The sequence below is a fragment of the Anolis carolinensis genome, chromosome 3, assembly GCF_035594765.1.
Source record: "Anolis carolinensis isolate JA03-04 chromosome 3, rAnoCar3.1.pri, whole genome shotgun sequence".
NCBI lineage: Eukaryota > Metazoa > Chordata > Lepidosauria > Squamata > Dactyloidae > Anolis > Anolis carolinensis.
In genome coordinates, this window is record NC_085843.1 from 116,559,984 (window position 1) to 116,573,731 (window position 13,748).

General features: G+C 38.7%; 1 protein-coding gene across 1 annotated transcript in view; it reads right to left on the reverse strand.

The window, feature by feature from the left end:
• The window catches only part of uxs1 (UDP-glucuronate decarboxylase 1), a 54,899-nt gene that overhangs the window by 2,795 nt on the left and 38,356 nt on the right, over nt 1–13,748 (reverse strand). Inside the window, exons 9-14 of the mRNA XM_062975407.1 lie at nt 12,359–12,480; nt 11,315–11,434; nt 7,923–7,966; nt 4,508–4,568; nt 3,714–3,771; nt 1,809–1,912 (exon numbers count right to left, since the gene is read on the reverse strand). Coding sequence (XP_062831477.1) covers nt 1,809–1,912; nt 3,714–3,771; nt 4,508–4,568; nt 7,923–7,966; nt 11,315–11,434; nt 12,359–12,480 — 509 coding nt within the window. The remainder of the gene's footprint in view (nt 1–1,808; nt 1,913–3,713; nt 3,772–4,507; nt 4,569–7,922; nt 7,967–11,314; nt 11,435–12,358; nt 12,481–13,748) is intronic.

The window sequence follows — 13,748 nt, forward strand, 5'->3', positions numbered from 1 at the left end:
TAAGCAACACTATTTTACTCCTTTATTTATGCCTCACTTTCTCTGTTCCCTGCCCCAAAGATAGTTTTCAAGGTGGCTTGGAAGATCTTTTTAAAAAGCAGGCATTTCTCATGCCTTTACTGCAGCATCACTCCTGCCAGCCCCACTCCCACGCAGGGAGCAGAAACCTTGAATTCAGTCCAGTGGGGATTGGAGCCAGCCAGTCTTCTCTGTCTCTCTCTCTCTCTCTCTCTCTCTCCCCCCCCCCCCCCCCCCACAATTTTTTAAAGGCCTATGCATTGCACTTGGGGCTTTTGTAAACATATTGCTGCTCTCTGGGAAGTTTCCCAGAAATGCTAATGACATTTCCCTCCTAGATTACCCAGAGCTATAGTGCAAACGTGGTCAAATATACAGCTCTGGAGTACTTCTTGCCAATAAACCTCAATGCTCTAGGAGGCATCATGTAATTAGCATTTCTGAGGCTTCCCAGAAAGTGCTATTAGCCTTACAAAGATGGAGTGCAATCTGGAGTATGTGTAAAGAAATGGAAGGGAGTTTGGGCGGAAGGGAAACTTTAGAGGAAGATATAAGAGCAGTTTTAGAATGGGCTGCAATGAGTAAAAGCTGAAACAGTATGTTTATCTGAGGAAGAGGTGTCACCTGGCAAGAGAAACAGTCTCACATTCATTCCTCTCCAAAGTGCAAATAATGCTGTTGCATGGTGCATTGTGCTTCTGGGCTTTTAAAATTGGAATTAGTGTCCCAATCTGTCTCATATGATTTGTAAGAACGTGTTTGTGATGTTTGCTTCCAAAAGGGACCAAATCCATCTGTTGTGACTGCGCCTTCGGGGATTATGGTTGATGGGGATGGAATTCGAAGAGGAAGAAAAAACCCTCGTGATGAGGGTTCACTGGAGGAGTTGCGCAGGAAGCAACTTAGAGAGCTATATGGGGGATCTTCTGAGGAAGATTCAGATGGGGAGATGGATGCTGAGGAACAGGTGGTGGCTGGGGAAGCGGGCACTGAATGGGCACAGCCACTGGAGATGTCTGGGATTTGGGGTCTATGGATACTTCTGAACCTGGGGTTTCTGCAGGAGCTGATCCCAATTGGGATGCTTGGAGAAGGGAGGATGGTTCTTTAAGTGTTCATGGGGCTAAGTGTGGGCAGGATGATTGGGACTCCGACGAATTGCTAGGTACTCCAGATCCACGAGCTCTAGCTGTGTGGAGCTCAGACTCTGAGTAGATTTGGGACACCTGGTGTTTGGGTGTGAGTGTTTGGTCACCCAGGAGGAAGGGGAATAAAATGGGAATGTTTGGCCACTGGACTAAAGGAACAAACAGCCTATGGACTAAAAACATTTTATTTTTTTCAACTAAGCTACTATTAGAAAAAAAAAAAAGATATTGAGGTCTCAAGGAGAGCCCTAGCAATTTCAAAAGGTTGAAGCCTTACCGGCTCTCAGTAATGGCCTAATCAATAATAAACATGTTTGAGTAAGAAGAAACATAAAAACAAAGGTGCACCTCTTTCCTTCAGTTCTTTTGTGAAATTGCTTGAGTTCTTAATGAGTCCCTGCTGATGTATATTGAGTCTGACGAGGCATATTCATTGTATTAACAATGAATAACAGAAATACTGCTATTTTCTGTTGGCAGCAACAATATTGATTCAAAAAACTCTTCCCACTACTATGAAAAAGGAAGGAGCACAAACACAGATATAATTTCTTTAGATTCGCCCTGCACAGAACTGAGTTGCTAACAACGTTACATTTTGAAAATATTTAGATACAGCACTGTTACGTCAGTAGTACATACCACAGGTTCCCATCCAAGTAGTAACTTGGCTTTCTTGATGTCAGGCTTCCTTTTCTGAGGGTCATCTTGAGCTTCTGACAGAAACTGGATCTCACTTCCACTGCCTGTAAATCAAAGAAACCATTACAAAACAAACCGACTTGTTACAAACTTCTACAAGTTGTTGATTGTGTGCAGGTGCTTATATTTGTTACAGCCTTAACAGATCTAAACAGATAATTTCACTTAAAACTCAAATATATTTCAAAGTAAGGCACTTACCAAAGGTTTCACAACCTTTCCAGATATAATACAGATTGGGTTTCTCTTATTGGACATGCTTGGGGCCAAAAGTATTTTGAAGCTTTTTAAAAAATTATTTTGGAACACCTGTATTTGCACACATATACATAATAGAGCCCAAGTTTAAACATGAAACTAATTTATGTTTCATAATTATTTTTTGACTATTCTGGGTTGTAGAAAAGTCAAAAATAATCTTTATGGGTTGGGAGGTGTAATGAAGTGTGGTTTTTTTTAGTTTACAGATGTCATGTTTAATTATGTTTTAAAAGGGTTAATATTTCAGTTACTCTGCACTCAAGAGTTGGTTGCCATGGAGAAGGGGGCGGAGCCAACTGTCAGAAGTGCAGGTTTGAAAAAGCAGCTGTTAGTCTGTGCCCTGAGGAGGTACAGTTAAGACTGATCCTCAGTTGAAGGGATCAGGGAGGCTGAAATGTTTGATTTCGAGTCAGTTTAAAATAAGTTTGGTGACTTATTTTAAGTTAGTCTGTGCCCTGCTGAGGTACAGTTAAGACTGATTGTCAGTTGGAGGATCAGGGAGACTCAAGTGCTTATTTGAGTCAGTTTAAAATAAGTTTGGTGGCTTATTTTAAGGTAGTCTGTTTCCAGATAAGGAACAAACAGTCTGTGATTGTAATTCACAGGGTGACTGCAGTTTAAAGCAGTAGGGAACGAAGTGGCATTTTAAGAAGTTTGAAACACCTCAATATAGCTTTGCAACTGTTAATCCAAGTGCCTCTAAAGAGAAGTTATTGTAACCATTAAGCTTGTGCCTGAATAAATGGGTTATTGTTCTTTTTAACATCTCAGTCTCTGACATACATATTACCATCAAAAAGCAAACAAGAAAGAAAAATAAAATTTTAAAAGTCTCCTCTCTAAGTAGCTAATGGCTATATCTTCCAATAGTGGTGGCAAGAGTTGATAATCCCCTTAACATCTGCTGGCCTCATTATAAACAACTTTACATCTGCTGGCCACATTATAAACATCTTTACCTCTGGTGGCAGCTTTTAAATAAAACATCTTTAATAACTGGTGGCAGCGGATATAAAATATATAATATATAATATATAAGTATAATTAATTATTAAAAAAACTTCCTCCTCCACATCTCCTCAAATTGGTGGCAGCGGTGAGATTTAAAAAGAGTCCCCCCTGTCTGACATCTCTGCAACATTATATATGTAAAAGCAATTATATACACAACATTTTATATAATTTTGGGCATGGAACAAAGTTTGTGTTCAGTGAACCACCAGAAAGCAAAGGCGTCATTATTTCAGCTACTTGTGTGAACAATTTGGTTTTTGGAGTACTTGGGATATCTGGATAAGTGATGTTCAACTTTTCTGGAACCTCTGATCACCACACATATCTGATATAGATTTAATACAGCCCATTAAATATATCCACACTATTCTCTGGGCATGCATGCTTCTCTCACACACAGCAGAACTTTACTCTTATGTTTATTTTTATTGTAGTACAAACAGTACATCCAGTTTTCTCTAATCATTAGCTTGAAGCCACCGTTGGCAACTATTTCAGTCTATTGAATATATTATTCAAATACATCAAATGTAACATTTTGCTCAAAAAGTTAATATATATCATACTCACCAACAAGTTTTTTAATTAACTGGGCGAATTCTAGAATAGAATGCTCTTCCGGGTTCCCCTAAGAAGCAAACAAATAATAGGAAAATGATGTTTTTAAAAGCTCATGCTGTAGTAGGCTTCATCATTGAGATAATAAAAGAAATTTGGATTCAAATTTCTGTGATAAAAATGAATGGTGGGTTTCCTTCCTTCTCATTCCTTCTACTGGCACCATGTAAAAATATGCAACAGAAATTTGGAAAACTTAAAACAGAGTAACTTGCAAACTCAGGCATACAAGTTAAAGCATCTATTGCTACAAAATAATCGCTCCTAGAACAAAACTTCTGCTAATAAACATTATATCAAGAACTACAGTTAGGAACCTTCAAGTAATTTGTATAAACACAAGAGTCAATAACTTAAAAGTACTTTTGACATTTTGATAGCTGAATAATTGAAGCTGAGGTCTCTTTTGATGGGAACACTGTGCACTGCTGTTACAAAATCAGTTATTACATTTTCCCTGCAAGGGCTTCAAGCACAAACAGAACTTGGTATTATATGTAGAGGAAGGACACGGGAAAATTTACAATGTATATTTCCTTCTCCTATAATGCCCATGAGAAATAGAGAATAAATCAGAAAAGACAGTCATTGATACAGTTCTCAGAACTACACATTATCAACCCTCACTCTCAGCCCAGTATTGATTTCAACTGATTTGGGGTGTTAATTTGTCTATCTGCTATTTCACCTGGTACCTGTACACAGCCTGCATCAAGGAGAAAACCAGAAGAAAACTATGTGCTTACCAAATTAACAGGACTGCTAACATTGCTGTTCATTAAAGCCACCAGCCCATTCACAAGGTCACTGCAAAAGAGACAACACCGTTCTAATAGGGGAAGTTCATTCATAAGTCTGCTATCTGTCCCTCTAAAATGCTAGAATGCAAGTATAGTTCTGTACAGCGGTTTCTGTATCCAAACCTTAAAAGTTAAGCAAACTATTGCTCTATTTTTAGAAGATGGCAGAGCATATGACTGATTAGACTAACACAGCTCTGCATTAACTGTTTTTACACAGACTTTTCTCGGTGCCAACTACTCTATTAGACAGAGTATGTCTCATCAGAATGAAAATGGTGTAGGTAGGTTCCCTAACGCCACTTAATCCTGGCATCATGATTTAAGAGCAGATTCAATCAGAAAAAGAGTTGGGTTTGTAGCCATGGTGGGAACACACACATTCTATTAGTATCTAAACTCAGAAAAATATTTGGCATTCACTGATCTAGATGAAAAATTAAGTATAGACTACTCTTAAGAAAGAGAAGAAAGCACATTGACACTTGAATAATTTCTGCACACCAAATGTGGGTAGTCAGCAGGGCATGTGTACTTGATATGGTTATGGGATGGAAGGTGTATCATACCTATATTGCAGCTTGGTTTAAAAAAACACCCTTGAAAAGATAGGAAAATCACACCCTCCACTTGCAAATTCCAAATCAAACTATGGCTTCCATTTCTGCACAATACTTAGAATGATCAGATGGGGAGGCACTTTTGAGAACAATAGCAAAACGACAATATCAATATAAAGATCACTGTGTCAATTGTTAATTCCCTGCATTATCAGTTAAACTAAATTCTTTCCACTAAAATCACAGATTTGACAAAGACAAATTGCCTATTCATCCTGTAAACACAAGATGGCAGCAATGTATTAAGAACAACAGGAGACTGCGGGTTCCCATCATTTTTAACTCTAGAAAAGTGGCTTCCAAAAATGTTATGTTGCGTTTTAGAATTTCAGGTAACCCTATAGCATTTATTTTCTACACTGTATAAATACAATAGGAGATTGCTACTCTTTCACCTTTATTTTGTAGCAGTGGTATAAGCCACTGGATAAATAAACTATCTTTAAAAAAGACTATATGCTAGTAGGTAAAGGTTTTCTCCTGACATTAAGTCCAGTCATGTCTGACTCTGGGGTGTGGTGCTCATCTCCATTTCTAAGCTGAAGAGCCAGCGTTGTCCGTAGACACCTCCTAGGTCATGTGGACAGCATGACTGCATGGAGCACTGTTACCTTCCCGCCGGAGCGGTACCTATTGATCTACTCACATTAGCATGTTTTCGAACTGCTAGGTTGGCAGGAGCTGGAGCTAACAGCGGCCGCTCCCGCGGCTTAAACCTGGAACCTTTCAGTCTGCAGCTCAGTGCTTTAATGCACTTTGTCCCCCAGTAGGCTTCCATGGCCAAGCAGGGAATATATCCCTTGATCTCCAGTCATAATCCAGTGATCAATCCACTATACAGCCCTGGCTCACTTGAGGTTCCCTTCCACTGTCAGAATGACAATATGGTGCTCAATAGAGCAATGGTCTGTCTCTTTATGGAGCAGCTTCCCAAATTCAGCCAGTCCAAAATGTTTATCTGAAGGGCTTGTTTTCAGGACAAGGAGCTCAGATAGCATTCAAAACACCCGTTTACTATTTCCCTCAACAGCTACTTTTCCTGACTTTAGACTCTTGAGACAATTCCTTTAAATGCTGAGCAAAAACATCTAAGAGGAAGGAACAGAATGCTAGAAGTAGAAAAAAATTCCTTTTACTCTGCTTTAACTGTGTACTCCTGCATGGCAGGGGGTTGGACTAGATGGCCCAGTGTGGTCTCTTTCCAACTCTATGATTCTCTGAAAAGAAGAGTTGTGAAATAGACCTGACAGATCTGCCTATCAAATATGCAGGTCAATGACACAAAGGATTCATAATCATGACATTAAATCAAAGTTGGCTTTTTAAAATTATTTACATACTGTTTTAATCAAATGAAAGAAAACACTGCCATTCATCAGTCTCTATAAAAATAAAAGCAAAGTAGGGAGCAATGGAGAGAAACAGCAGCAAAACTGTGCACATTCCAATACCAAAACCAGTTTTTTAAAAGCTCAAATCTTAAGGCAGGAGAAGTGGAATGCAGGCCAGAAGGTAGAACCTAGAGAATCCTTAACAAACTGCTCAGCAAAATTCAGAGATTTGTTTCTAACAACATGCTGGAGCCGTGCTGATTTAACTAGAGTGCAAAGACTATGTGACAGAATAAAGAACTCCACACATATCTTATTCCCTTTTGTGGGAAACACAATCATGAATCTAAATGCTTATGCAAACATAACTCCTCACACAAACACAATTTTTGCATGAGTCAGCCTTGAAAGCCTCACTGGAACAAACTTTTGAGTAGGAGGGACACACTTTATTTGGCTGCTAGCCATTGGAGAACAGCTGCACAGCAGGCCCTCTCTAAGACGCGATAGTAGCTCCAACAGAGACCTCACTATAGATCCCCTTGAGTAATGTTATTTCCCTTTCTCAGATCTCCTAAAGGTGCAAGGAAGAAATACTGAAGGTCCAAATCTTGAAATACTGAAAGTCAATATTAATCATCATTTTATGTACCTCCGACCTATGGCCTTGAACCATGTTATGTAAGATTCATCCATCCCTAACCGGATTGTTAGGATACTTGGCTAATGATCCCTGTCCTCTCAATTATGGCTGGTTTGTAATTGTTATTTATTGTCTATTTTAATTGTATAGTTGTATCTGTTTTAATATTGTCTCTCGCTGACTATGTAATGTATGTTGTTATTTTGATTGGAATGTGCCCTTGGGGAGATAGGGCGGTATATAAATAAAGTTTTAATTATTATTATTATTATTATTATTATTATATGAAATGGCAATTACGAAATGATATTTATAACCCAGGAACAAAAATCATGTTACATTGTGTTATGGATTTTGATATGATCAACATTCAAGGGTCATATCAAAAGTCGAGAGTCGTTCTGCAGAAAGGGAAAAGTGCCAGCTGTCCCTGGCCACCACTGCCACCATTTTTCCACCCAGGCATTCAGAAAGGCTAGATGTAGTTCTGCAGTGCAGAGAGGGTAGTGCTTATTCTAGGTTTTTGCCATTTTCCAAATAGTAGTTCCTTTTAAAATAATAATTAAGGTACAGTAGTTCTGACTCATGGATAAGTTGGTCCAAGTTTTTTGGGGTCAATGTTTGGACTAAAATTTATAGGTTTATACATGAGTATATAAAGTACCAATGTCACTGAGCGGCTTATGTTAAAAGCAAACCTTTCCAGCCATCTCAACATTTCACATTTATTCTATTGTTTTGTTCTATATTGCACAAAAAGAATGTACCTGACATATTGGAATGCTCTAGTTTGTGTGCCAGGCCCATAGACCTATGAAAGAAAAAATAAAAATAAATATTATTGACATTATCGGCAATTAGACGTACTGTACTATATCGATAACACTGGTCAACACCCATTTTGGAGCCTCAAATGTTAGCCCTGTTTTGAAGTATAGTTGACCTGCTGATTCAAAAAATGGCACCAGTTTTCCCCTATCAGCTCTAGTTTTTGAGATACAGAACATATGCTATGTACCAGTCTTCATCTGCTCACCCATCAAAAACCACAATAACCTTATCTAAGAAACTACAGTTGGTGTGGTCTATCCAATGTAATTTTCTGAATCAGTGCCCCCAAATAATACCAAGAACAGGCTAAAAACCAAAACATTGAGATTTTAGTTTTTTTGGTGGGCTGTCTAATAGGTTAATTATTTTGTAGTGAAACACAGTATCTATGTGACCCAGGAGATGACAGATTCTGGGGATAAGCTGAGGCCACAATGGCTCACTGTATTCCACCAAACTGGGATTTCTTTTGAGTGGGCCTCTTCTTTGAAAAAAGACATGTGTTTGCCATGCACACTGCTTTCAAATAAAGTATAGGTTGTTGCTGCCATGCCAAAATGTAGCTGCATGGAAGCAAATTCAGTGGCAGCAGGGACGGTGAAAAACAGACAGGAGATTTAGCCCCAATGTGCTGCCATGACCAAGTGGATGCCTTTTAGAGCAGATACTGAAAGCAAGATTTATCTTGATTTACCAAACACATGGCCAGATGCCAAGGAAATTTAGGTCACATATCTCAAGCACAGTGTAATATTTATGACAAGTAGCTCATTATGGCATGGATTGCTTTCCCCAGCTTTGCATCTAGATTCTGCCTAGACACCAACCAACTCCATTAATTTTTCACAGGATCTCTGCACCAACTTGTTCCAGAAAAACAGCCAGAATTCTTTGTGCATCTTTGATACAACAACAACAAAATGTTTCATTCCAGCTTTTGTCAAATTAACTGTATTTCGTGTTCCAAGCAGTAGGGAGAGGACCATAGTGTGGGTTACAAAAGGAAATGTGTTGAAAATCATCCCCTAGTGTCTTTCCTGACAAGAGCTGGAGGAAGAAGTGAAGAACTGTACTTTCATTCATTTCCTAACTCAGTTCTACAGACTGTGGAAGACAAGTGATGTTATGGGGAAAAACATTCTGCACTGTGACTCTCAAGAAATTTTATTTGTCTGTAGAATGACTACAGTATATCTAAATATATTTGTCTGAAAAGTCTCCTGGGAAAAAAATGTTTATTTGTAGTTTGCAACACGCCACAATTCTGCTATCTAATATAAAGCTTGATTATAAGTAAAAACTCCAATATTTTCAATTTCAAAAACATAACGACTGGCATCTCACTGGTGAATTATGATGGTATAAAGCCAGACTTTATTGGTTTTTCGGTGGTTGTTGAAGTAAAAATTCAGTTCTTGAAATAACCAAAATTCCCTTTCTCCTTCATTGTCATTTCCAATTTGTCAGAAAGCGGATACACTTCCAGCTACTGTAAAAAGCTCCACTGAATGTAATGCACCCCTCTATTTTGAAGGTACGCATTACAAAAAAAGGATTTGCTGGCAAATATACCATGCCTCTAACGGTTCCCAATTGGCCTCATTCAAACCCAGGGATAGGTTTTGAAGGCCTCATGAATGAGTCCAATTAGGAGGCACCCTCTCTCTCGCTCCCTCTTTTCTGGTGTCGCCTTGCAGCCATTGCCTCTTTCTCTCCCATAGCACTCTCCCTACCTCCACCTGCTTGCCTTGATTTAGCAGCTTGAGAGCTAGCTGACAGGTAAGGGGAAGCTGCACTCCTGTCAGGCTGAGCCCTTGGGCTGTTGGGTCGAGGCAAGCAGGTGGAGCTGGGTGAGGTGGGGCGGCCGCTGAGTGAGTGACCAACCCAATGAGAGAGGAGGCAGCAGCAATGGCAGCAGCTGCAAGCTGCCTGCGTCCCGTAGGTTGGTGATTGCAAAGAGTGAACAAGAAAGCGGATGTACATGTGCAATTCTAACACACCATCAAATACAATGCACACCTAAATTTTTGCAATGTAATTCAGCCAAAATTAGACTTGAGAAATATGGTACAGTAGAGTCTCACTTATCCAACATAAACGGGCCAGCAGAACGTTGGATAAGCGAATATGTTGGATAATAACATTAGGTTATGATTTCACAAATTAAGCACCAAGACATCATGTTATACAACAAATTTGCCAGAAAAGGTAATTCAATATGCAGCAATGCTACGTAGTAATCATTGTATTTACGAATTTAGCATCAAAATATTACGATGTATTGAAAACATTGACTACAAAAATGCGTTGGATTATCCAGAATGTTGGGTAAGTGAATGTTGGATAAGTGAGACTCTACTGTATTTTCCTTTAACTGTATGTGCTTCAAGAAATGTCTTGAGAACCCCTGAAGTTCACAGTGGGTGTCTGTCACAGCATGTCAAGCTACTGGAAAATAACTGTGTTTACCCCTCCTAATGCAGACTTTCAGTACATAGACTATAGGAATGAGAAGAAGTAAAGCAGAATTTGCAGTCAAATGGCACCAGAAACAGCCCAACCCAAGATGCTGCCCAACGATATCAGATGATGTTGAGATTTAATTTCCACAAACACACTTGCCACTTCTTGTAATAAGTGAGGAATTGAAGTGTGAATATTTGCCACTGATAAACTTGATAGATAATCTACTATATTTCTCAGTTTCAGCTGTATAACAGCTTTCAATACAAACTGCTCCAGGATTTCATTAAAAAATACCACCTGATTACTCAACAAGCAACATACATACATGAGCGAACTTGCCATGCACAGAAAAAAATGTTCTCTAATTCTAAAATTCTATTCTAACTTCTGTTAACAGGTGAAATGAGTTATATGACCTCACACAAGGAAATTTCAACATGAAATTTATGATGTTGGTAAGCAACAGAGCAGTCAACACGAGTTCTAGAAAAAGAGGTATTTCAGTACATCCATTAAGACAGCAGTCCTATGGAATAAGCTCTGTTGAACATTGTGGTTTAATCAGTTAGTAAATATGCATTGCCCGGTCAGGATAAATACAGACTAAAATAGAACCATTAGCCAGCATACTGATTGGGTTATTTATCTCGGCACCATTTTATCAGAAGGCTTTGATTTTCCACAGCACTTTAAGATGATTTATCCAGAGCATGCCAAGCTCAGACCTCAAGTTAATAAATGCGCTTGATTCCAACAAGGGGCATGACACAAAAGTGTTCTGGTTAAACTCATTAATGCATGCCTCTTCTGAATACCTAATGAAGAGTAATGAAATTCAAAGGACATGATCCTAAATACATACAGTTAACGGTTCTCCCTGAAGAGCCTGCAGGATGAAGTTACTGACAACTCTGCCGTCGTTCATGTGCATTCGAGGGCCAAAAGTGTTGAATATCCTTGCAACTCTTACTTCTACACCTTCCTGAAAGCATAAGAAAGTGCCTTTTAAAAAATAAAAAAACATTAAAGGAGATCACTCTCACAGTGCTTTGCCTGGATAAAGTCAATGACTGATGAAATCAGGAGCAGGTAAAGTATTGAATTCAAACTCCTGCAGTCCTTGGTTTTTTGGGAAGCCTGTGTGATTCCCTGGATTGAAATTTTATTCAGTAACTTACTGTTCTGTTCCTGTATCTCCCCTCCCCACATAATCCTCAATGTCATTCCCTCATTTAATGTAAGTATGTTTCAGAATGTTTTGTAACAAATAACCTTGACGCGACTCCCTGGATTGCCTTTGAATGTTCCTCCTCCAACAGTTAATTAAAATCCATCTTTTAAATTACCAAGCATGGTCCCTACACTGTTTTAATACCAACACTTACATATGTTTGTTCTGGGAGGGAATTTGGTCCCAAAAGCTGCCACAGCTGCTCTTCCTTGGATTAGACCAATGAAACTCACTTCTGCATTTACTAGGGGTCTGTATATTGTGTTTGATTGTTTATATTGTGTTTAGAATTATGGCAGACTAAATCTTAATCAAATTCATCTAGATATACTTTAGGTAAGACCAACACTACAAAAAGAAGAAATCCATAATTTCTGCTATTAGTGAACTCTTTGAACCAGTCAGAAAAATGTTTCAAATACATTATTTCAGAAGGCTGAATTCTATTCATCCATCCAAAATAGAATCAGAAATTCGCAAGAACTGTTGCTTCAACCTTAGGAAGCTTTAGCCTTTTGCTTATAAGATATTGTTCTCCCCAGAGCCATTTGCTGAACCCACTTGAGTCATATTATGTAACTGTTAGAGCTCCGCATCTATATTATGCATATTTATTGCATTATTTTCTCACATTCTGGATATTCATCAACACTGTTCAAATGCTGGTTCCATTACCTGCTTCATGTAGGCATAGCACATTGTTTCAGCAACTCTTTTTCCTTCATCATAACATGCTCTAGGCCCTATAGGGTTCACATGACCCCAGTAATCTTCATTTTGTGGGTGAACTTCAGGATCTTAAAAGAAGGAAAGAAAAATATTTTGTGTTTTTGTCAAGGAATACATAGAAAGGATTAACATTAATATACTCCGAACAGGCTACAACGTATCAAAATTAACAAATATTTTACCAGTTTTATATTTGTCTCAATAGCACCAGTTTCAGGGAAGCAAAACTTATTCCCTCGCACAAGGATTGATCTGCTTTAAGTGTCACTTTGTCACCATAAATTCCCCCACTACTGCAGCTTTACTATAATTTCCCCTAATCTCTTCACTCTTTGAATGAATCTAAACCATGAGGGATCGCCTATGGCAGTAATTCCAAAACACTGCTCCTCCAAATGTTTTGGAAATCAGCTCCCAGAACCTCTAACCATTTGCCAGTGTCTGAGGCTGTGGGGAGTTGAAGCCCACAACACCCGGAGGACCAGAATTTGGGAATATCTTATCTATGGGATGTGGTTATCATGATCCTACATAGCCAAGGCTGGCTAGTCACTATCTTCACACAATCACACTCAAGACAAACATCAGGTTAAGAGGAGGAAAAAAACATTTAGCACTCCCAGTTTTTAAAATAAAATAGGGTTACCATTCAACTTAGCAGTAGCTGTTAACTAATATTTCATTTAAAGTGTTTCATAATCCCTCCTTGGTTAAATTGCAATATAGCAGAAATTGCCACTTTTTAGCCAATCCTAAGTTGATTTTTCCTTCTTTGTGGAGAAAGCAGGGAGATCAATTTGTATGTGTTAAAGTGTCATTTGATGATGTACACATTCCAAGTGAGTAAAGTATTCAGCAATGATATGAAGTAACAATTAATGTCTACTGCATTCATTCATGGAAATTTGTGTTTTGGTGGGTGGAAGGAACATTTCTAACTATTGCTGATATAGCAAGAGCTCCTTTGCTGTGGCGCAGACGGGAGAGCAAGCCAGTGCAATTAACTGCAATGAATCACTGACCAGGAGGTCATAAGTTCGAGGCCCGCTCGGAGCTATGCTGTTGTTTGTCTTTGTCCTATGTTAAAAGGCATTGAATGTTTGCCTATATGTGTAATGTGATCCGCCCTGAGTCCCCTTCGGGGTGAGAAGGGCGGAATATAAATGCTGTAAATAAATAAATAAGATTCACAAATTACAATACAGGAAGCTACATCTGTATAGAGTAACTGTCAAAACTAAAACCTAGCTGTGCTTTTCTTTTAAAAACACACCTATGCACTTAATGAGATTTCTCTGTTCAACAAAGGAGTTCACAGCTCATAACATCTCCAACA